At 37.1% G+C, this 26045-nt stretch overlaps 1 protein-coding gene across 1 annotated transcript in view; it reads left to right on the top strand.

The window, feature by feature from the left end:
- The window catches only part of LOC128572786 (coiled-coil domain-containing protein 7-like), a 97848-nt gene that overhangs the window by 20545 nt on the left and 51258 nt on the right, over nucleotides 1-26045 (top strand). Inside the window, exons 6-9 of the mRNA XM_053572865.1 lie at nucleotides 373-405; nucleotides 6498-6664; nucleotides 14093-14166; nucleotides 16541-16603. Of these exons, the coding sequence (XP_053428840.1) occupies nucleotides 373-405; nucleotides 6498-6664; nucleotides 14093-14166; nucleotides 16541-16603 (337 nt within the window). The remainder of the gene's footprint in view (nucleotides 1-372; nucleotides 406-6497; nucleotides 6665-14092; nucleotides 14167-16540; nucleotides 16604-26045) is intronic.

Genomic DNA, 26045 nt, shown 5'->3' with positions numbered 1-26045 from the left:
ATGTGTCAAACTGTTTATAAAACCAGTGTATGGTGCCCCATGATTGCATTAATGTACACCGCTATGATTTAATATTAATTAAAAAAAAACTTAATATAGGAATACATGTAAATGAAGAAGAGGTTTCTAAGTTTTGAGGAGATAAAAGAACTTCCAAACTATTGCACCTATGTATATATTTAAAAAGTTTCTATTCAGTTATATGTTACCTTAGTCCCATTCTGAATCCTAAGTGATATTTTGGTCAAGAACTGATATCTAATAGATGAAGATTCACAGCCACAGATAGACATATATGTACACAGTTATTTCACTGCTGAAATTTAACTTGCCATTAACTATTTTTTGTTCCTTTTTTGTTTTTTTTTAAAGTGGTTTCAGTGGCAGGTCAATCAGATAGAGGAGGTAAGTATAACGTTTCTTAATTGTTAATATTTTAACTCATTTGAAAACCAATTTCAAGTATGTTAAGTTAAAATTTTTTGAATAACTGTTAGTTATAAGTAATCTTTTGATTTAGAGGAGGAATAAGTAGATTGAATAAAATGTTTTTCAGCAATTTACACACTATATGTATATTCTTGCATATACTTGTATCTGGTATACTTTAAGTTTGAATGACACATTCTTTCTCCTAAAATTCAATAATGGAAACCAATTTATTATTTTTCTTAATTTATATAAAAGCATAAATGACAAGAGTATTAATTAAAAAATTTAATATGTAAAATATATGTGCAGACATAAAATTATATATTGGTTTTCTCTAATATGTTCTATTAATGATTTCTTTTATACATTTTTTTTTAGGTACTTTACCACCAGTTTGAGAACGTCTGGTCTCTATCCTTATAGACTTTTTATTTTATTCTGGAAGAGACTTTATATGTGCTCTTAGTATAGCAGAATGATTTCCAGGGTAGCTTTATTGATATACAGAATTGTTTCAGTTCTCCCTTCGTCCTGCTCATGGTTCAGTCCAATCAAAAACTCTCAAAGTCAAGGAGTTTTCAAAGAAATGAAGCTGATTTATTTGAGATATAAAATTAAAGGTGGAAACCAAAGCTATATCCTAGCACTTCCTCATTATTTTACCTCTGGCTTTAGAATAGAAGACTTACATGGCAGATAACATTCTCTGCTTTAGGTCAGGCATGACTGACATTGGAAAAGTGTCAGTGGATCCTCTCCAGCAAGGGCATCATGGTCTTCATCTTTCCAGAGAAGTAGGATTAGGACAAATTCCACTATTCTTCTACCCTTTTGTAAACTGTGTATTTATTTGAAACTTGGGACATTCAACTTGTCTTCTGCCTTCTTACTTTAACCTGTCAATCTGCTTTTATTCTGTTTTATTCATGAATTGCCTTGCTGTCTTCTTTTTACACCCTGTCTTGTTGATGCACATGACCTATCCAAAATCCTGGCCTCTCAGTTCCTTGACATCCTCATTTCTATACGTCTAGTGTCCTTTTTTACTCTGGGGTCTTCACTTCCAGTCACACTCTGGACCTTCTCATTAGCCAAATTGCTTTATGTATTTTTTAAAAGAAATCCCCAATTCAGACCACTTATTCTTGAACTATAAATGCTATCTTTCCAATTATTACTTTAAACATCTCTCTTTGATATCAGCAAGACCTCCAGTCCAGTCATTCCCTCTACCTTCTTGCCGTCTTTTTGTTAATCCTTCTATTTAGCGTGGAGACTATGCACTTCACCGTGAATTTTCCAACTTCCTAATGTCCCTTATCCGTTTCTTTTTTCCTCACACCAGTCTTGTATATAAAATGTAACCTCAAATAAATACAATGATTTACCTTCTCTGGTTCTATGGCTTAGCTGTGAAACACCGCTGAAGAAAATAACACAATGGGTTAGATGCAATTAGTTCAAATACTGCCTGGCAATTCTGTTGTACTTCTGAAAGGAATTTCAATTTTTGCCAGCCACCATCTAAAATTTACTCCCTCTGTCCTATTGTTGTTTTCACTCTCAAGTAATCAGTTGGAATACTCCAAATATGAGTCATTGGTTGTGACTCCTTCAATTCCTGCTACCAAACAACATTTGTGTCTATACTCATTTGTTCTTCCTTTTCTCATATTAAAACAGAGATATTGTTCCTCCTCATAGAGAAGGCTAATTCCTTCATCTCTGTTTTGGATCCCATCTCAAGAACTTTGATTAGTTTTCTGTTTTGTAGATTCAATCTCTCTCATTCAGTTGTATCCTTTCTTTTAGTTTCTAAATGTGCTCATCCATCTCTCCTTTGATGCCATGTTCTCCTCCAGTTATAGGCCTATTTCTCTGCCCTTCATTAACCAGTTTTTAAAAATTCTTTTGGGCCTCAGCCTCCCAAATCCTAGCACTTTGGGAGGCCAAGGCAGGAGGGTCCCTTGAGCTCAGGAGTTTGAGACCAGCCTGAGCTAGAGCAAGATTCCCTCTCTATTAAAAATAGAAAAATTAGCTGAGTATTCTGGCAGATGCCTGTAAAGGATTACAGAGGCTGAGGTGGGAGGATTGCTTGAACCCAGGAGTTTGAGGTTATATGAGCTAGGCTCACAGGGCTCTCTAGCCTGGGGCAACAGACTGAGACTCTTGTCTCAAAAAAATTATTTTGTATGCAAATTCACTCATGGTAGGAAAATAGTCCCTAAATTATTATCAGAGAATATAGCCAAAAATATTTATCTGTGAGCGGAGAGAAAAATGCTGCAGATGATCTTGAACAACTAAACCAGTTTGCTTTTTTTTTTTTTTTTAAAAGTGTTATTCAATTGATAAATTTTGAAGTGGTTAAACCTAGTGAAGAGGTTAATCTAGGCATTCCTTCCTTTTAAGAGCCAACTAGGGGTATCAGGTAAACAATTTGAGTTGTTTATGGATTTTCCATAAAACATTAAGAACTTAGCTGTGGAGTATATGTTACAGGTTCAGAGCCAAGTTTATATTAATTTAGTATACATTATGTCTGTCTTCCCAAGCAGTTCTCAACCTACCCAGACTAAATTCTGTCTCCATAATGAAGAAAACATTCTTGATGCCCAATAATTTGTATGTAGTTAATTTAAACAGACATTTTCCTTTATCTCAGCCATAGTCAACATTATTGATCACTCCCTGGTTTTTGAAGGCAGTGACTATTTCTTTGGACTCTGTGAGTTTACACTGTCCTGGCTATACTGTTCCACCTCTTTGTCTCCTTTTCAGAGTTACCCTTTCACCCCACCAATAAATGTCAGAGTGCCTCAAGATTTTATCTTATACATTCCTTTTTTTCTATTTGTCAAATTGGGCGAATCAGAAATGTGGTATCAATCCTTGACAACTCACTTTGATCTAGTTCGAATACTTAATCCATTCTTTTGATTTTACCTCCGAAGAAGTTGTCACATGTGTCCACTTTTCACTTTATCTATTGTTTATACGTTTAGTGCTAGCTACCGTCATCTCTAATATATGCCTGAAAACCCAACTTATGCCTTCATAATCCACAGGATGAATCCTCACTACACAACTATATTTCTGATCTGAAATGACAAATTTTTCAGTGTTTAAATCCTTAATTGCTTCTTTTGAATAGTTTCTTAATTTGGTATAGCAGAGATATTGCCCAAGTGTTTGTAATTATTATCTTCTGCCTTTCAAAGAGTGTTTCTTAAAGTGTAGTTGTAGTTGTAGTTTACATGGATGGAGCTGGAACATATTCTTCTCAGTAAAGTGTCTCGAGAATGGAAGACAAAGTATTCAATGTACTCACCCCTACTATGAAACTAATTTAGGGCCTTCACATGAAAGCTATAACCCAGTTACAACCTAAGAATAGGGGGAAGGGGGAAAGGGAGGGGAGGGAGGGGGGAGGTGGGTAGAGGGAGGAGGCATTTCAAGGATCACACCTGTGGTGCATCTTACAAGGGTATATGTGAGGCTTGGTAAATGTGGAATGTAAATGTCTTAGCAAAGTAACTAAGAAAATGCCAGGAGGGCTATGTCAACTAATGTGATGAAAATGTGTCAAATGGTCTATGAACCAAGTGTATGGTGCCCCATAATCATATTGATATACACAGCTATGATTTAATAAAAAAAAAAAAGTGTAGTTGTAGTTGATGGAACATGTGCAGATTTCACCTAAGCTATGTGTTATACATGCACATTAGTGAATTAGAATTTTTTGGGGGTGTGTATGTGTGGGTTAGGAATCTACTGCTTTAATAGACTCCCTTGAGAGATCCTCACACCCACTAACATTTGAGAGTCTTGGAACAATGTTGTTGTTACTGCTGATAGATTTTACTGTTGGTACAAGCTGATGAAGTTAACGCTTGTGGTCATGTTGTAGTAACAGAGACACAAGTTGAAGCCATCAGAATGTAGGGTGAGCTGTACCAGAGAAATGTAGGATGAGTCTGTGACCTGTACTCTTCAGAGTAGTCCTTTTGGAATTTGTGCTCCTTAAGTCTCTTTGATGAAATCATTTACCTGATAATCGCACTGTCTATTCCATGCTGCTTTAGTTCTGTACCTTTATTTTTCTCCCAGAAAGTACTTCCATGCAAGTTTAATCCCTGTTGAGAAATAGAATGTATCAGCTAGAGTCTAATCAAAAGAAAAAAAACCACACAGCAATTTGACTAGGGAAATTTAATGTAAATAATTGTTATAACAGAGGACAGTATTTACCAAAGGGGTAATGGTAAGGGCAATTCTAAAGAATATAGGATTAGAAAACGTAGGGAACGGCCTCTACTTGTAGGATGGATGGAGGTGGCATGCTCAAGGAAGGAACAAATATAAATATGTTTAATCCTCCTTTCCCCCCAACCCAGTGCTAAGATCCAGACCTTTGGAAGATGGAGCAGCCTTCATCACTGGATGGCAAAGTTTGCTGGGGTGTCTTTCTGGGGGAACTTGAACTCATTAGGATGCTGCCCATGAGGGTGGTACACTAGGAGGCCACCTTTTACGGTGCTGGCAAAAAACCATCTTCCAGAGAGGTATTGTATTGCTTGCTGGAAAGCTGTCCTCAAGGGGGATATGCTGTAAAGCTTCCCAAAGGGAAGTTCTGCATTGGTGGATTTGGCTAAGTAGTTTTAGGGGAAGCTGTGTGTGGGAATGTTCTACGCCAGGGACCTCGCCATGAAGCTGTCCATAGCCGTGGTGCTGTTGAAACTTTCTGGGGGTGAGCACAGCTAGGTATAGTGTGCTCTGCCTTACTGGTAAACAGAGGGAGATGACGGAACTAGAGAGAAAAGCTGCTTTCTCCTCCAGCGCCTCTCTAGGATGCTCTACTGACAAAAGTTAACATCATGTCATTTGTCAAGGAAGAAATATTCCACTCTCATAAGCAAGAAGATGAAGAACAGATTTTTGAGATGAAAGGCAATAAATTGATAAATGCACCTGATTGGTACATCACCTTTTCAACTCAGTTTATGATTAGTGGGCTCTTCTCTGAGCTCTTTCCTTTGGCCCTGGTTTCCATAGGTCTCCTCTTCCCTTCCACCTGTTCTTCATCCCTTTCTGTGTTTTCCTTTTACCCAATCACAGACTTCTAGTTCATTTTCCCGCATTTACTTCTTGCTATTATATCCTAGCCCCATTCCAGATACTCATTACTGAGATGAAGTTGAAGTCTCTGTTCTCAGTCCTCATTGCTCAAATTTCTCTTTGCCAGGCCCTTGACTTCTTTTTTTCCCTGTGAGCTTTCCCTCCCTTCATAAGGATTAGCGGTGTCTATATTGAATATATGAACTTACAGGAAGCAACGATTTTGGAATTACTCTTGTAAATATTCTCTGCTATTTTCCTGTCAAAACTTTTTGACCCTAATTGCTAGTGTGCTTATTAATGTCCATACATATTTGCTATTTCTAGGTTTCATTCACTGTGTTTTTAGACACTCATTCTCATTGAACTTTCTTCAAGTTGACCTATTTACGTAGAATATTAGTTATGGTCATCATATCTTATGTCTTACTGATGCTTCCCATCACCTGTTACCTTGTAGCTTGGTCTATTCCAAAGGCCTTAAGCCACGCAAGTGAGTCTCTGTCTTTCTCATGCAGACAGAGGATGCATATACCTTTATATATTAACTTCTGGAAATTAGAGCAAATTACAGTATTTCCATAATTTGTCACATTAAAGGGTAGTTTTAGAATTTAGGTGAAGCAGTTGTTTTTGAATTGCTCTTATAAAAATTTTGGGTTGTGTTTATTAGACTTGTTTCCAATTCCTATTTATTAAAATAATAAAGAGAAGATTTCAGTTTGGACATACAAAAGTCATCACTGAGCCGTAAGTCTATTTATAGGTAATTCCTCAAGTATATTTGTAAATGTATTTTTCAATATATCATTATTTGACTATAACCATAGAAAGGGTAATGGTATAAAAATTACTTAGACTTGATAAGAAAATAATGAAATTTCTTTGAGGAATGGGAGCAAAACGGGTATTTCCTATCTAACTGGTTAATTTTATTATTTTAGATAAGTAAAGATAAAACTTTTTCAGAAGCAGAGTTTCAAGAGGCTGACAAAGATGTCACTTTAAGTATTGGACAAATAGTAGGACGTGTACAAAAACTTGAAGAACTGAGAATGCGTCTTAAAAAGAGGACTGCACAGGCCTTCAAAGCCATGTTGCCTAAACCCCCGTAAGTGAAATAAGAACTAATTGAATTAAGAACAATAAGAGGTGGTATATAGTTAGCACTGAATGTAAGATAATGAGTTGGATATCATGGCTATCCTCAGAGCTTCTAAATCGAATCAGGTCTAGTCAGCTTGTTTCTATTTGAGTTTTTAATAGTCTGAGATGGCACTGTCCAATACACTAGTCACTAGCTATATGTGGCTGTTAAAATTTAATTCAATTCAATTCATTAAAAAAAATCAGTTTCCTGGGTGGCGGCTGTGGCTCAAGGAGTAGGGCTCCAGCCCCATATATTGGAGGTAGTGGGTTCAAACCCGGTCTCGGGACTTGGGTGGAACAGAAACCAGCTGAAAACAAGGCAGAACCATTTAGCTCCACCACACCAGACAGGGCCCCAGTTTCTCAGGCCACAACACTGTACAGGCCCTCGACAAAGCCCCAGGGGAAAAAAATCAGAGGGAGTAAAACAACCATGGGGCAGAATCAGCGGAAAAACTCTGGTAACATGAATAACCAGAATAGATCAACCCCTCCAAGGAAAGATATGGCAGATGCAATCGAAGATCCCATTCATAAACAACTGGCTGAGATGTCAGAAATCGAATTCAGAATTTGGATTGTAGACAAGATTAACAAAGTGGAATTAGGAATTCGAGGAGAAATTCAAAAGTTGTCTCAAGAATTTAACGAATTTACGGGCAGTGCCTGTGGCTCAGCGGGTAGGGCGCCGGTCCCATATGCTGGAGGTGGCGGGTTCAAACCCAGCCCCGGCCAAAATTAAAAAAAAAAACAAAACAAAACAAAAAAGAATTTGACGAATTTAAAGACAAAACCACCAAAGACTTAGACACACTGAAGCAAGAATTTGCAGCCCTCAAAAATATGAAAAATACAGTAGAATCCCTCAGTAACAGAATGGAGCAAGCAGAAGAAAGGATTTCTGACATTGAAGATAAAGCCTTTGAACGCTCCCAAACTCTCAAAGAGGAAGAGAAATGGAGAGCAAAAATGGATCACTCTCTCAGAGAGCTCTGGGATAATATCCGAATCATAGGAGTTCCAGAAACAGATGAAGTGGCCTCGCTGGGCATAGAGGCCCTTCTGCGTGAAATTATGAAAGAGAATTTTCCAGACATGCCTAGAGATTCTGAAATTCAGATAGCAGACAGGTTCAGAACCCCAGCATGACTCAACCCCAATAAGACATCCCCAAGGCATATCATAATTAACTTCACTAAAGTTAATATGAAGGAGAAAATCCTCAAAGCTGCCAGGAGAAAGAAAACCATTACCTTCAAAGGCAAGAATATTAGAATGGCTGCAGATCTCTCTGCTGAAACTTTTCAAGCCAGAATTGGGTGGTCACCAACTTTTAATCTCCTAAAGCAAAATAACTTTCAACGCTGGATCTTGTATCCAGCTAAACTGAGTTTCATTTATGATGGAGAAATTAAATACTTTAATGACATTCATATGTTGAAGAAATTTGCCATAACCAAACCAGCTCTTCAGGATATTCTCAGACCTATCCTCCATAATGACCAACCCAATCCTATACCACAAAAGTAAACTCACTCAGAAACTTCGGATCAAACTCCAATTTCCACACTGGTGAAAGGATTAAAAATGGCCACTGGACTTTTGAAAAACTCGATACCCAAAACTTCACCAGACTTATCAACATTCTCCATTAATGTGAACGGCTTAAACTGTCCTCTAAAGAGGCATAGGTTAGCTGACTGGACACAAAAACTCAGGCCAGATATCTGTTGCATACAAGAGTCACATCTTAACCTAACAGACAAATACAGACTCAGGGTGAAAGGATGGTCGTCCATATTTCAGGCAAATGATAATCAGAAAAAAGCAGGTGTTGCAATTTTATTTGCAGATACAATAGGCTTTAAACCAACAAAAGTAAGGAAGGACAAGAATGGTCACTTCATATTTGTTAAGGGTAATACTCACTATGATGAGATCTCAATTATTAATATCTATGCACCCAACCAGAATGCACCTCAATTTATAAGAGAAACTCTAACAGACATGAGCAACTTGATTTCCTCCAGCTCCATTAATCGTCGGAGATTTCAACACTCCTTTGGCAGTGTTGGATCGATCCTCCAACAAGAAGCTGAGCAAAGAAATCTTAGATTTAAACCTAACATCCAACATTTGGATTTAGCAGACATCTACAGAACATTTCATCCCAACAAAACTGAATACACATACTTCTCATCAGCCCATGGAACTTACTCCAAAATTGATCACATCTTAGGTCACAAGTCTAACCTCAGTAAATTTAAAGGAATAGAAATTATTCCTTGCATCTTCTCGGACCACCATGGAATAAAACTTGAGCTGAGTAACAACAGGAATCTGCATACTCATACAAAAACATGGAAGTTAAATAACCATATGCTGAATGATAGCTGGGTCAGAGACGAGATTAAGAAAGAAATCGCCAATTTTTTGGAACAAAACAACAATGAAGACACGAACTATCAGAACCTCTGGGACACCGCAAAGGCAGTTCTAAGAGGGAAATTTATAGCACTGCAAGCCTTCCTCAAGAGAACGGAAAGAGAGGAAGTTAACAACTTAATGGGACATCTCAAGCAACTGGAAAAGGAAGAATATTCCAACCCCAAGCCCAGTAGAAGAAAAGAAATAACCAAAATTAGAGCAGAATTAAATGAAATTGAAAACAAAAGAATAATATAACAGATCAATAAATCAAAAAGCTGGTTTTTCTAAAAGGTCAATAAAATAGATAAACCTTTGGCCAACCTAATCAGGAAAAAAAGAGTAAAATCTCTAATCTCATCAATCAGAAAAACGAAGACGAAATAACAACAGACTCCTCAGAAATAAAAAAAATCCTTAATGAATATTACAAGAAACTTTATTCTCAGAAATATGAAAATCTGAAGGAAATTGACCAATACCTGGAAGCACGTCAACTTCCAAGACTTAGCCAGAATCAAGTGGAAATGTTGAACAGGCCCATATCAAGTTTGGAAATAGCATCAACCATACAAAACCTCCCTAAAAAGAAAAGCCCGGGACCGGATGGTTTCACGTCTGAATTCTACCAAACCTTTAAAGAGGAATTAGTACCTATATTACTCAACCTGTTCCAAAAGGTAGAAAAAGAAGGAAGACTACCCAACACGTTCTATGAAGCAAACATCACCCTGATCCCCAAACCAGGGAAAGACCCAACAAGAAAAGAAAATTATAGACCGGTATCACTAATGAATATAGATGCAAAAATATTCAACAAGATCCTAACAAACAGAATCCAGCAACACATCAAACAAATTATACATCATGACCAAGTCGATTTTATCCCAGGATCTCAAGGCTGGTTCAATATACGTAAATCTATAAATGTAATCCAGCACATAAACAAATTAAAAAACAAAGACCATATGATTCTCTCAATCAATGCAGAAAAAGCTTTTGATAATATCCAGCATCCCTTCATGATCAGAACACTTAAGAAAATCGGTATAGAAGGGACATTTCTTAAACTAATAGAGACCATCTACAGCAAACCCACAGCCAATATCATATTGAATGGAGTTAAACTGGAATCATTTCCACTAAGATCAGGAACCAGACAAGGCTGCCCATTGTCTCCATTGCTTTTTAACATTGTAATGGAAGTTTTAGCCACTGCAATTAGGGAAGAAAAGGCGATCAAGGGTATCCACATAGGGTCAGAAGAGATCAAACTTTCACTCTTCGCGGATGATATGATAGTATATCTGGAAAACACTAGGGACTCTACTACAAAACTCTTAGAAGTGATCAAGGAATATAGCAGTGTCTCAGGTTACAAAATCAACATTCATAAATCGGTAGCCTTTATATATACCAACAACAGTCAAGTTGAAAAAACAGTTAAGGACTCTATCCCATTCACAGTAGTGCCAAAGAAGATGAAATATTTGGGAATTTATCTAACAAAGAGCGTGAAAGATCTCTATAAAGAGAACTATGAAACTCTAAGAAAAGAAATAGCTGAAAATATTAACAAATGGAAAAACATACCATGCTCATGGCTGGGAAGAATCAACATAGTTAAAATGTCTATACTACCCAAAGCAATATATAATTTCAATGCAATCCCTATTAAAGCTCCACTGTCATATTTTAAAGATCTTGAAAAAACATTACTTCGTTTTATATGGAATCAGAAAAAACTTCGAATAGCCAAGACATTACTTAGAAATAAAAACAAAGCAGGAGGAATTACGCTACCAGACCTCAGACTATACTACAAATCAATAGTGATCAAAACAGCTTGGTATTGGCACAAAAACAGAGAGGTAGATGTCTGGAATAGAATAGAGAATCAAGAGATGAATCCAGCTACTTACCGTTATTTAATCTTTGACAAGCCAATTAAAAACATTCAGTGGGGAAAAGATTCCCTATTTAACAAATGGTGCTGGGTGAACTGGCTGGCAACCTGTAAAAGACTGAAAGTGGACCCGCACCTTTCACCATTAACTAAGATAGACTCTCACTGGATCAAAGATTTAAACTTAAGACATGAAACTATAAAAATACTAGAGGAGAGTGCAGGGAAAACCCTTGAAGAAATCGGGCTGGGCAAGTATTTTATGGGGAGGACCCCCTGGGCAATTGAAGCAGCTTCAAAAATACACTACTGGGACTTGATCAAACTAAAAAGCTTCTGCACAGCCAAGAACACAGTAAGTAAAGCAAGCAAACAGCCCTCAGAAGGGGAGAAGATATTTGCAGGTTATGTCTCCTACAAAGGTTTGTTAACCAGAATCCACAGAGAACTCAAACGCATTAGCAAGAATAGAACAAGGGATCCCATCGCAGGCTGGGCAAGGGATTTGAAGAGAAACTTCTTTGAAGAAGACAGGCGTGCGGCCTTCAGACATATGAAAAAATGCTCATCATCTTTAATCATCAGAGAAATGCAAATCAAAACTACTTTGAGATACCATCTAACTCCAGTGAGACTAGCCTATATCACAAAATCCCAAGACCAGAGATGTTGGCGTGGATGTGGAGAAAAGGAACACTTTTGCACTGCTGGTGGGAATGCAAATTAATACATTCCTTTTGGAAAGAGATATGGAGAACACTTAGAGATCTAAAAATAGATCTGCCATTCAATCCTATAATTCCTCTACTGGGCATATACCCAGAAGACCAAAAATCACATCACAACAAAGATATTTGTACCAGAATGTTTATTGCAGCCCAATTCATTTTTTTTTTTTTGTAGAGACAGAGTCTCACTTTATCACCCTCGGCAGAGTGCCATGGCATCACACAGCTCACAGCAACCTCCAACTCCTGGGCTTAGGCGATTCTCTTGCCTCAGCCTCCCGAGTAGCTGGGACTACAGGTGCCCACCACAACGCCCAGCTATTTTTTGGTTTGCAGTTCAGCCGGGGCCGGGTTTGAACCCGCCACCCTCGGTATATGGGGCCGGTGCCCTACCGACTGAGCCACGGGTGTCGCCCTGCAGCCCAATTCATAATTGCTAAGTCATGGAAGAAGCCCAGGTGCCCATCGATCCACGAATGGATTAATAAACTGTGGTATATGTACACCATGGAATATTATGCAGCCTTAAAGAAAGATGGAGACTTTACCTCTGTCATGTTTACATGGATGGAGCTGGAACATATTCTTCTTAGTAAAGTATCTCAAGAATGGAAGAGAAAGTACCCAATGTATTCAGCCCTACTATGAGACTAATTTAGGGTTTTTCACATGAAAGCTATAACCCAGTTACAACCTAAGAATAGGGGGAAAGGGAGGGGAGGGAGGGGGGAGGTGGGTAGAGGGAAGGGGATTGGTGGGATTACACCAGTGGTGCATCTTACAAGGGTATATGTGAAACTTGGTAAATGGTCTGTGAAGCTAGTGAATGATGCCCCATGATCATATTAATGTACACAGCTATGATTTAATAAAAAAAAAAAAAGAAAACATGGAGAAAATATATGCAACTCATATAAGAAAAAAACAAAACAAAACCCGGTCTCGGGGGGAAAAACAACAAAATCAGTTTCCTAGTCATGCTAGCCACATTTCAAGTGCTTATAGTTATATGTGGCTATTATTAGAAAGTCATACTAGACATTGCTGGCTTTGAAATATCTGGCTAAAAAACCCTTTCATGACTTGGTGCAGTGACTCATGCCTATAATTCTAGCACACTGGGAGGCTGAGGTGTGTAGATTGCTTGAGCTCAAGACTCCAAGAGCAGCCTGAGCAAGAGTGAGACCCTATATCTACTAAAAATAGAAAAACTAGCTGGGCATGGTGGTGGGCGCCTGTAGTCCCAGCTACAGGCTGAGGCAAGAGGATCACTTGAGCCTGAGTTTGAGGTTGTTTTGAGCTATGACACCACATCCTCTACCCAGAGTGACAGTGAGACTCTGTCTCAAATAATAAAAAACAAAATCAAAAAAACCCTCTTCTTTCACTTTGATCAGGTAATTCTCAGTGATAAATAGGCAACTATTAAGACCTGATTAAATATTTCATTATTTATGAGTACCTTCATTAAAAATTATCTTAACAATTCATCCAAGTTAAATTTTTGCATTTATGAACAACCATTTTTTTTGCATTAAATATACACTATTACAAAATTTTATAGTGTTAAAATACAAAGTATTTTATCTCAATCCGTAATTGAGAGGGCCTACTATTTATCATATAATTACTTTACAGATATCTGTGTCAGTGACGAATGAAGGGTGTGGCACTTGAGTTGATTCCAGTGGGGTTGCTTAACTAGCTCCTTGGCTCAGAGGTTCAGATATATTTACTTGAGCTACTTATTATAAGGCATGGAATTTGTTTCAGACCATATATTAATACTTAACATTTAATTGTCTGTCATGTGCTAGGTATTTTTCTAGTAACTTTACATGTATAATGTGCTTTGATCCCCATAACGTCTTTATGGGGAAAGTATCCCAGTTTTAATATGAAGAAACTGAAGCTCAGAGAGGTTAAGTAGCTTATCTGAGGTCATAAAAATTAGTGAGCAGACGAAACAGGTTTTGGGCTAGGTAGTCTCACTCCAGAACTTGTGCTCTTAATAATCACACCATTGATAATAATAGTGGTAAAAAGAAACTTCACGTTTCTTCCCAATTTAATGTTGTTAGTATATTTAATTATATTCATGGAAAACACAGAATTTATAGAATTATATAGTTTGACTTTTATACTTACTTGCTCATAACTAGTTTACCCTAGTGTCTGTGAATAAAGGTGAAAGAGTATGTTGATTTTTATTTGACAAACTTTATATATCTAGAGTTTAGACCACATGTTCTAGTTCTCATTTAAGGATAATTTAAACTCTTATTCTTATACATATTAAAATATATTTTATTTATTGGAACTTTAACAGGGAGAAAGAAGTTATCCCTGAAGATTTGTCAAAAATGGAGGCAACTTATGAAGTCATAGAGCACAAGATAGAAGGTAATTATGTTTTATACTTGTTCAGCCCTTATAGGGTTTCCTACGTGTATGAACACATTAAGACTTATAATTTAAAAATTTACAGTTACAAAATTTTAAATGGTGAATTTGAATAATATTTAATAGTGAGTTTGATATTTCAATAGAAGTTTCTGTTATGTTCCAAATTCTAGGAATATACAAAATGAATACAACTTGGTTGTTAGCCCCATGAAATTCCCAGCTTAGAAAGGACAATAAGTGCATTCTGTAGCATTTCAGTTTAGTGTAATGCATTATAAAGGTATGCGTAATTTTTAAAAAAATTTTTAAAATTTCAGGTTAATGTGAGGGTACAAACTAGGTTATAATGTTTGCATTTGTTAGGTAGAGTCCCTCTTGTAGTTGTGTCCTGCACCTAAGAGGTGTGCTGTGTACCCTTACATTGTGCCCATCAAGTGGGAGCCCACCAATTCCCATCCCTCCTCTCCTTCCCTCCCCTCCTTCCTCCTCCCCCCAACTTGTATTGAATTGAGTTTTTGTCTTATGTGGGCATGTAATAGATTATCTACTGCCTTTATATTAGTATTAAGTACTTTGGATACTTGCTTTTCCATTCTTGTGATACTTTAGTAAGAAGAATGTGTCTCAACTCCATGCAGGTTAATAGAAAAGATGTAAAGTCTCCATGTTTTTTATGGTTGAATAGTATTCCATGGTATACATACACCACAGTTTATTTATCCATTCCTGGGTTGATGGGCATTTAGGTTGTTCCCACATCTTGCCAATTGTAAATTGAGCTGTGATAAACAATCTAGTGCAAATGTCCTTATGATAAAATGATTTCCCTAATCATTAGAGAAATGCAAATCAAACCGACCCTGATATATTACCTAACTCTGGCAAGAATGGCCCACATCATAAAGTCCCAAATTTGCAGATGCTGGTGCAGGTGCTGAGAGCAGGGAACACTTTTGCACTGTTGGTGAGACTGCAAACTAATGTAGCCTCTTTGGAAAGAAGCGTGGATCCTCAAAGGACTCAAATTATACCTCCCATTTCATCCTGCAATCCTATTACTAGGCATCTACCCAGAAGAAAAAAACATACTTTATCATAACTTATTGTAACTTATAGTGAGGCCATAGAAAGGAGCGACCTTTTCAACTGGAGGTAGTTAGGAAGATTTTATGCAACCTAAAAGGGTGAATAGGATTTAGTCAAGTAAAGAGGGAGATATCTGACATTTTAAGAAGATAACTGCGTGAACAGACCAGGAAGCATAACTGGACTGGTACTAGAGTCTTCAGGGAGAGACAGGGATGAGGTGGGAGTGAGTCTAGTTATTGAGAGACTGGACGCCGTGCTAAGGAGCTTGGACTGTTTCTGAATATAAAAGGGGATCGTTGAATATTTTCAATGGGAGCAACACTCTTAGAATTAATTTTAGAGATTATTCTTGCCACACTGTAGAAGCTATATTTGGGGAAGTAGGAAGGGGAAGTTATTATACGTCTTAGATGCGCAATAAGTACCCATACGAGAGCACTGGTAAAAGAGAAGAAAAGGGACAGATTTGAGAAATATTTACCAGATAGGACTGCAAAGCCTGGAGACTAGATACAAAAGAGGGGAAGTGTGCTAGACTGAATACCATGCTTGTAAGAACACTCTCCCGTTATTGAGGGAAACTCTAGGAGCAGGACAATCTCCTGGCCGGTATGGAGCTGTTCTGCAGTGCAGAGACAAACCCTCAAGCAGTCGAGTGGTCTAACAGATAAGATTGGGCGCTTTTTAGTGAGCAGGCGTAGAGCCTTGAACATTCGTGGTGCATAAGGGTGGGAGTAGAGCCTGGGGAAAAGAGCACGCAGCAATCCTTAAGCACGTAGTCCTTGTATGTGGGTTCCCCACACCTGTTGTACAGTGTTTCAATAAATATCTGCTGCAGAGGTAGCTCGGGGCGTTCCTGCAGCCACGACAGAGGTTACTGGATGGCTTTGCTCTCCTGCACCTCTGGGGAGCCTCACCTCTTGCAAGCTTGTACTTTCAAGCTGCCTACCGGCTGTTTCCTGCACATGGTGTCGGCATGACATAGCGGACCCGATAGGGAAGTTAGATGATGATGGTACCACCAACTTAGATAAGAGAGTATGAGTGAAAACAAGTTTTAATTAAGAAATGATGAGTTCGTAATCTGCGATTACACACATTCCTTTAGATGTCATTATTTGTGGCCTATAGGGAAGATCTGCAGTGTTGGCAGCTGTTTTTTTTTTTAGGTTTTTCTTTCTCTTGAATCAGTTATTAAAATAAAAACTATAAAATTTAAACTCATTATATATAATTTGCTATTTGAACTTCATAATGACCAATATACTTTTAATTATTTCAGAATTCATAAAAACCCATTCGCCTGAAAAATTTACAGAAGTTTCTGCAAGGGAACCACATCCACGTAAGTTTCCACTCATGTAATCTTATTATGTTAATTTCCGCAATTAACATAATAATTTTACAATTAATTTCTATAATTTTAAGTGGTAATTATTGGGGCAAAAACACAGATTCCCTACAGTTTGGAGCCATACAATTAAGTTTCTTGTCAAGCAAGTTTTGAAATTCTTAGTGAAGGAGGCACGTTAGCAAAACTAGACTCATTTTTGAGAAGTGCTGTGCTAGTTCTTGGAGTGCAGGAGGATTGAGTTGTGATTAGAACATCTACTGAAATGTTGGTAGCCTTCGAGGACAGAGCGTGTGAATTTAAGGCAGTGTTTATGGATTTCGTTTCCAGGAATAACTAATGCTTTAGTTACAGCTATGTACTTATTCATGAATGTAAAGTGCTATTAGAACTTGCATGTCAGATTTATGCCTATTTGTCCACAGAAAGGAAAAATTGCCTCGTTCATGTTCTAGTACTGGAGAGAATTTTGAAATAACGTGGTGTGAGATCCAATTTAAAAGCAGAAAATAAGATTTGATTGGAACAAGTTGCTGGGAATTCTGCCGTCTTTTAGCTTTAGTTTTATACCCTAGTGTTACCACATTTAAGCAAAGGACAGCTGCGTATTCTATAGTACTCCCAAGTTCTATAGCTATTTCTGCTCCAAGACTGACTAGGTGGGGTGGAAAGGCATCTAGATCTTTGGAGTGGATAGTACATCTATGGTTCTATCTTTGCTTCTCTCTCTTTGCTTTCTACCTAATGTTGCACTCTGTGAATCCTAGTTGCCTTGGTTTCCCAAACACTAAACTTTGTCTTCTAACTGAAAGAGACCAATAGGCTCTGGGTTGCCCATCCTTATACTATGGGCTGGAAATTCCAGGCAGCAAGCTGGGGTCATCACAAGGCCTTTCTCCTTTATTTTTGTTATGTCTTGGACTTTCTGTTTTTTAAGTTCTGATTAGCACTGTATTTTTGTCCAGTATTTAAGTGGTTTAAAGTAGAAAGGTAATTCTGGTCCCTGATGCACCATCAGGGTTCATGCAGTTGTATCTGGACGAAAGCAGAAATCAGAAAGCAGAGATCTCTGTGCCTGTTGATAGGCCAATGGGGCACACCTTTCAACCACAAAACTGAATTTCAAAAGGATCAAATGTAATTGAAATTTCACTCATGGTTAAAAGGGAATCAGAGGACAGGGGTATATTGGACATACGGAAAAAATGCTTTTGCAAATTTCTAAGTTATTTTCCCCCCCATGGAGTTGCTTCAGTCCTTCAGCTCCATTAGTATAGATCTATTCTCTTTCAATATTGCTAAGTTTCCCTTATTTACTTGCCTTTTCTCTTAAAGTTCTTCCTTTCATCTTTTCAGGTCAGACTTCTTTTCATTCCTTCCCATTCTCTAAATTCTGAGATCGTATAGTCCAAGACAAAATTTACCTTTGTATTGTACTCCATTTTTATTCTTTTTTAGACATACTTTCATCTTAATGTTCCTCAAATTTTAGTAATTAATAGACTGTTTTAGGGAAATTTTAAGTTCACAGAAAATTGAGCAGGAAGTACAGAGTTCCCCTTGAACCACTTTGCCTTTATACAAAGTTTCCCCTCTGATTAACATTTTACATTAGTGTGATGTATTTGTTATGATTGAGGAACCAAGCTTGATGCATTATTATTGACTGAAGTCTGTAGTTTCCATAGAGCTTACTCTTTGTGTTGTACAGTTCTATGAGTTTTGACAAATGTATCATGTTAGGGATTCACTTTTACAGGGTTTGAGAGAATAGTTTCACTGTCCTAAAAATCCCGTGTTACACTATTCGTCTCTTCCTCTGTCCCTCTGAATCTGTGGTAACCACAGATTTTTTACTGTTTGTAGAGTATTGCCTTTTCAAGAATGTCATATGTTTGGACTCTTTCTTTTGCCTAAAATTATATGCATTTAAAGTTCCTCCATGTCTTTCAATAGCTTGATAGCTTAATTTTTTCATTGTTGAATGAATCCATTGTATTAATGTATCACAATTTGTTTATCCACTTATTGAAGGGCATCTTGTTGTTTCCAAGTTTTGGCTATTATAATAAATAAAGCTGTAGAAAAAGTTATGTGCATGTTTTTGTATAGATGTAGGTTTTCAACTCATGGGTAAATAAATACCAACGAGCACGATTGCAGGATCATGTGGTAAGAATGTGTTTAGCCTTACATGTATAAGAAACTGTCAAGCTGTCTTTTTTTTAATTTTTTATTTTTTTGAGGCAGAGCCTCACTTGTCATCGTCAGTAGAGTGCCCTGGCATCACAGCTCACAACCTGAAACTTGGGCTCAGGAGATTCTCTTGTCTCAGCCTCCCAAGTAGCTGAGACTACAGATGTCACCGCAATGTCTGGTTATTTTTAGAGACAGGGTCTCACTATTGCTCAGACTGGTCTTGAACCTGTGAGCTCAGGCAATCCACCTGCTCAGGCTCCCACATTGTTAGGAGTACAGGTGTGAGCCACCATGCCAGGGCGTCAAACTATTTTGTAAAGGGATTATACCATTTTGCATTCCCACCTGCACTGGAGGAGAAATCCTGTCCCCAACACCTTTGCCAGCACTTTATATTATCAGTGTTTTGGACTCTAGCCGTCCTAATACCTGTGCCATGGTATTTCATTATTTTAATTTGCAATTCTCTAATAATGCATGATGTTGAGCATCTTTTCATATGCTTATTTGCCATCTATATATCTTCTTTGATAAGGTGTCCAGATCTTTTTAAATTAGGCTGTTTGTCTTCTAGTTGTTGAAATTTGAGAGTTTTTTTTTTTTTTTTAATATTGTGGATATAAATCCTGTAGCAGATTATGGGTTTGGTAAAGGTTTTTCCCAGTCTGTGGATTATCTTTTTCTTCTTCTTCTTCTTCTTCTTTTTTTTTTGTTGTTGCAGTTTGGCCGGGGCTGGGTTTGAACCCGCCACCCTCAGCATATGGGGCCGGCGCCCTACTCCTTTGAGCCACAGGCGCCTCCCTCTTTTTATTCTTTTAATAGTGTCTTTTGCAGAGCAGAATGAGGTCAAACTTATCGATTTTTTCCTTTCATGAATTGTACCTCTGGTGTTATGTGTAAAAATTCACTTCAAATCCAAGGTCATCCAGATTTTTCTTCTCTATTATCTTGTAGAAGTTTTTTTTTTTTTTTTTTTTAATGTTCAAAGCCTCTATTTATTTATAATGAAAATACTCTGCATACTCAGACCTGATTGTAAGATTCCTTACAAAACAGATTAATAATTCAAACACAAATACATTCACCTGGGTATCTTCTGATGGTTATGGATTTTTGTTCTCTAGAAATCTATACTGGCAGCGTCCTGTGACTCACCAAAAGGGCCTGTGGCAAGACTCAGTGTGTGATTCTCTCTCTCTTTTTTTTTTTTGACATTTGTGAATCTTTTATTTTATTTATTTACTTTTTATTGTTGGGCATTCATTGAGGGTACAATAAGCCAGGTTACACTGATTGCAATTGTTAGGTAAAGTCCCTCTTGCAATCATGTCTTGCCCCCATAAAGTGTGACACACACCAAGGCCCCACCCCCCTCCCTCCTTCCCCCTTTCTGCTTTTCCTCCCCCCCCATAACCTTAATTGTCATTAATTGTCCTCATATCAAAATTGAGTACATAGGATTCATGCTTCTCCATTCTTGTGATGCTTTACTAAGAATAATGTCTTCCACTTCCATCCAGGTTAATATGAAGGATGTAAAGTCTCCATTTTTTTAATGGCTGAATAGTATTCCATGGTATACATATACCACAGCTTGTTACTCCATTCCTGGGTTGGTGGGCATTTAGGCTGTTCCACATTCTGGCGACTGTAAATTGAGCTGCAATAAACAGTCTAGTACAAGCGTCCTTATGATAAAAGGATTTTTTCCTTCTGGGTAGATGCCCAGTAATGGGATTGCAGGATCAAATGGGAGGTCTAGCTTGAGTGCTTTGAGGTTTCTCCATACTTCCTTCCAGAAAGGTTGTACTAGTTTGCAGTCCCACCAGCAGTGTAAAAGTGTTCCCTTCTCTCCACATCCATGCCAGCATCTGCAGTTTTGAGATTTTGTGATGTGGGCCATTCTCACTGGAGTTAGATGATTTGCATTTGGGTTGTTTTGATTTGCATTTCTCTAATATATAGAGATGATGAACATTTTTTCATGTGTTTGTTAGCCGTTCGTCTGTCATCTTTAGAGAAGGTTCTATTCATGTCTCTTGCCCATTGATATATGGGATTGTTGGCTTTTTTCATGTGGATTAATTTGAGTTCTCTATAGATCCTAGTTATCAAGCCTTTGTCTGATTGAAAATATGCAAATATCCTTTCCCATTGTGTAGGCTGTCTCTTTGCTTTGGTTGTTGTCTCCTTAGCTGTACAGAAGCTTTTCAGTTTAATGAAGTCCCATTTGTTTATTTTTGTTGTTGTTGCAATTGCCATGGCAGTCTTCTTCATGAAGGCTTTCCCCAGGCCAATATCTTCCACTGTTTTTCCTATGCTTTCTTTGAGAATTTTTATTGTTTCATGCCTTAAATTGAAGTCCTTTATCCATCTTGAATCAACTTTTGTGAGTGGGGAAAGGTGTGGGTCCAGTTTCAGTCTTTTACATGTAGACATCCAGTTCTCCCAACACCATTTATTGAATAGGGAGTCTTTCCCCCAAGGTATGTTCTTGTTTGGTTTATCGAAGATTAGGTGGTTGTAAGATGTTAGTTTCATTTCTTGGTTTTCAATTCGATTCCAAGTGTCTATGTCTCTGTTTATGTGCCAGTACCATGCTGTCTTGACCACTATGGCTTTGTAGTACAGACTAAAATCTGGTATGCTGATGCCCCCAGCTTTATTTTTATTACTAAGAACTACCTTTGCTATACGGGGTTTTTTTTGGTTCCATACAAAACGCAGAATCATTTTTTCCAAATCTTGAAAGTACGATGTTGGTATTTTGATAGGAATGGCATTGAATAGGTAGATTGCTTTGGGAAGTATAGACATTTGGACAATGTTGATTCTTCCCGTCCATGAGCATGGTATGTTCTTCCATTTGTTAATATCCTCTGCTATTTCCTTTCTGAGGAGTTCATAATTTTCTTTATAGAGGTCCTTCACCTTCGTTAGGTATATTCCTAGGTATTTCATTATCTTATAGAAGTTTTATAGTTTTGTAGTTTGCATTTAAATCTGTGAACACTTTTGAGTTAATTTTTGTGAAAGGTTTAAAGTCTTTGTCTAGATTCCTTTTTGTTTTGCAGGTGGATTTCCAGTTGTTACAGCATCATTTGTTGAAAAGATTAACCTTTCTCCACTGAACTGCCTTTGCCCCTTCACCAAATATCAGTTGCACATATTTATATAGGTCTATTTTGGGGCTATCTACTCTGTTCATTTATCTATTTTGCTATTGTTACGGTGTCTTGATTACTATAATCAGGGGTTCTCAAACTACAGCCCGCAGGCCACATGAGGCGGTGTGATTGTATTTGTTCCCATTTTGTTTTTTTACTTCAAAATAAGATATGTGCAGTGTGTATAGGAATTTGTTCATAGTTTTTTTTTTTTTTAACTATAGTCTGGCCCTCCAATGGTCTGAGGGACAGTGAACTGGCCCCCTGTTTAAAAAGTTTGAGGACCCCTGCTAGCTCATAGTAAGTACTGAGTTTGGATTACGTCAGCTCTCCAACATTGTTCTTCTTCAACATTGTGTTGACTTGTCTGGATCTGTTGCCTGTCCATGTAAATGTTAGAAACAATTTGTTGGTATCTGTAAAATAGCTTTCTGGGATTTTGATCAGAACTGCTTTGAATCCATAAATGAAATTGGCCGAGAACTGGCATCTTGTCATTATTGAGTCTTCCATTCTATGAGCATGGAATATTCCTCCATTTGTTTAGCTATTACTTGATTTCTTTCATTAGAATATTTTACTTTCTCTCATGTAGATCTTGTACATTTTTTTAAAATTTACAACTAAATGTTGACATTTTTGTGCTCGTGTAAATGGTGTGTTACAAAGGATACAGATGGAGAGATGCATAGGTCGAGTAACGGGGAAAGGGGCATGGATCTTTCATAATGTAAACATTTTTAATCCCTCTCTTTTGCCTATAATAAATTCTAAATTTAATTCTTCTGAAGCTGGCTTCTTCTAATATTCCATTTGAATCTTTGAGGAATGTTGACTTTCCCAAAGCAAAACCTCTTGTTGGCTTATTCTTTGATATACTTGATTTATTTGGTACACTTAATATATTTTGTACTTTTCTACTTTTCTTGTGGTTGTTTATGGTGTTTGGCTTTAATTTTCTCTTTCTAATGAAATTCTGTCCATTCTTTAAGGCTTAGCTTAGTTGTATCTTCTCCCTTTCTCTTCTCAGGTCCTAAACGTTAATTATATTTTTCTATACCGATCTTTTGACATGTAGAATAGAAAAAATATAGTGAATGTTTATTGTATACTTCCATGTTATTTAATATTTTCTTCATAAATATTTTCTTCACATCTTGTTAATCTAGCAGAAAACTTAGTGCAGGAGTCTTCTATCACATACTTTTTATGTTATAAGATTGAAGAGTCTTGCGTTACTAACCTAAGAGTTCATTGTTTATTGTGGATGCTCATTATGTTAGTTCCCTTTTTTTTGTTTTTACTTGTAATTTTTTTATGTTTTTAATTATTTTATTTAATCATAACTTTGTACATTGATACTTTTATGGGGTTCAGTGTACTGCTTTGATATACAATGTGAAATGCTTACATTGAACTTACTAACACATCTATCACAATTATACTCATTTCTTAATAGTTTTGAAATGTACCATTGCATCATGCACATTAGGTGAAGTCCCCCCTAAAACTCTCACTTCTCCCATATTCCCTCTCCTCTCCCCTCTCTCTCCTCTTCCCTTCTACTTTCTGGACTATAGTTATGTTTTGCCGTTCATATGAATGTATAGGTGATTATATATTGATTTCATATATTGAGTACATTAGATACTTTTTTTCCCATTCTTGAAATACTTTACTAAGAAGAATATGTTCCAGCTCCATCCAGGTAAACATAAAAAATGTTCCATCTCCATCCAGGTAAACATAAAAGCTGCATAGTATTCCACAGTGTACATATACCACAATTTATTAATCTATTCGTGGGTCGATGGGCACTTGGGCTGTTTTCATGTCTTGGCTGTTATGAATTGGGCTACAATAAACATTCTGGTGCAAATGTATTTTTTGTAAAATAATTTTTGATCATCTGAATATATACCTAGTAGAGGAATTGCAGGATCAAACAGTACGTCTACTTTTAGTTCCTTGAGTGTTCTCCAAACTTCTTTCCAAAAAATGTCATATTAGCTTGCATTCCCACCAGCAGTGTAGAAGTGTTCCCTTCTCACCAAATCCATGCCAACATCTGTAGTTTTGTGATTTTGTGATGTGGGCTAAACTTACTGGGGTTAGATGATATCTCAAAGTGGTTTTGATTTGCATTTCTCTGATCATTAAGGATGATAAGCATTTTTTCATGTGTTTGTAGGCCATGCACCTGTCTTCATCAGAGAAGTTTCTGTTCAAGTCTTTTGCCCACAAAGAAATTAGGTTATTTGTTCTTTTCTTACTGATTAGTTTGAGTTCTCTGTGAATTCTAGTTATCAGACTTTTGTCAGAAGCATAACCTGTAAAAAACTTCTCCCATTCTGAAGGTTGTCTGTTTGCCTTATTTACTGTGTTCTTGGCTGTGCAAAAGCTTTTTAGTTTGATCAGATTCCAGTAATGTATTTTTGGTGTTGCAATTGCCTGGGATGGGGGTTCCTCCTCATAAAATATTCTCCCAGGCCAATTTCTTCAAGTGTTTTCCCTGAACTCTCTTCTAGTATTTTTAGCTTCATGTCTTAAGTTTAAATCTTTTATACAGTGAGAATCAATTTTTGTTAACGGTGACAGGTGGGGGTCCAATTTCAGTCTTTTACAGGTTGTTCATCCAGCACCATTTGTTAAATAGGGAATCTTTCCCCCACTGAATATTTTTGATAGGCTTGTCGAAGATCATATGACGGTAAGTGGCTGGGTTCATGTCTTGGTTCTCTATTCTGTTTCATAAATCTACCTCCCTGTTTTTGTACCAGTACTGTGCTGTTTTGATCATTATTGATTTATAGTATAGTCTGAGGTCTGGTAGCATGATTCCTCCTGATTTGTTTTATTTCTGAGTAATGTTTTGGCTATTTGAGTTTTTTTCTGATTCCATATAAAATGAAGTATTAGTTTTTTAAGATCTTTAAAGTATGATAGTGGTGCTTGAATAGGAATTGCATTGAAATTGTATATTGCTTTGGGTAGTATGGACATTTTAACAATGTTAATTCTTCCCAGCCATTAGCATGGTATGTTTTTCCATTTGTTAACATTGTCCAGCTATTTGTTTTCTCAGAGTTTCATAGTTCTCTTTATAGAGATCTTTCACATCCTTTGTTAAGTACATTCCCAAATATTTCATCTTTTTTGGCACTACTGTAAAAGGAAGAGTCCTTGACTATATTTTCAGCTTGACTATTGTTGGTATATATAAAAGCTACCAATTTGTAACTATTGATTTTGTATCCTGAGATGCTGCTGTAGTCCTTGATCACTTGTAAGAGTTTTGAAGTTGAGCCCCTGGGATTTTCCAGGTGTAGGATCATATCATCAGCAAAGAGTGAGAAGTGATCTCCTCTGATCCTATTTGGATACCCTTGATAGCCTTCTCTTGCCTGATTGCTATAGCTAAGACTTCCATTACTATGTTGAATAGCAGTGGAGACAGTGGGCATCCTTGTCTCTTTCCTGATCTGAGTAGAAATGTTTTCAATTTTACACCATTCAATATGATATTGGCTGTGGGTTTGCTGTAGATGGCCTGTATCAGTTTAAGAAATGTCCCTTCTATGCCTATTTTCTTAAGTATTCTGATCATGAAAGGATGCTGGATATTATCAAAGGCTTTTTCTATGTCAATTGAGAGAATCATATGGTCTTTGTTTTTTATTTTATTGATGTGATGTATTATGTTTATAGATTTGCATATGTTGAACCAGCCCTGTAACCCTGGAATAAAACCAGCTTGATCATGGTATATAATTTTTTTGATGTGTTGTTGAATTCTGTTTGCTAAGATCTTACTGAATATTTTTGCATAGATAGTCATTAATGATATTGGTCTATAATTTTCTTTCTTTGTTGGATCCTTTCCTGGTTTGGGGATCAGGGTGATATTTGCTTCATATAATATAGGTACTAGTTCCTCTTGAAAGGTTTGATAGAATTCAGATGTGAAGCCATCTGGTCCTGGACTTTTCTTTTTTGGGAGATTTCATATTGTTGATGCTATTTCAGTGATTGATACTGGTCTATTCAAGATTTCTAATTCTTGTTGAGTC

The sequence above is a fragment of the Nycticebus coucang genome, chromosome 20, assembly GCF_027406575.1.
Source record: "Nycticebus coucang isolate mNycCou1 chromosome 20, mNycCou1.pri, whole genome shotgun sequence".
Taxonomy (NCBI): domain Eukaryota; kingdom Metazoa; phylum Chordata; class Mammalia; order Primates; family Lorisidae; genus Nycticebus; species Nycticebus coucang.
The sequence above is the reverse complement of the archived record's forward strand: the minus strand, read 5'-3'. Positions and strand labels throughout refer to the sequence as shown.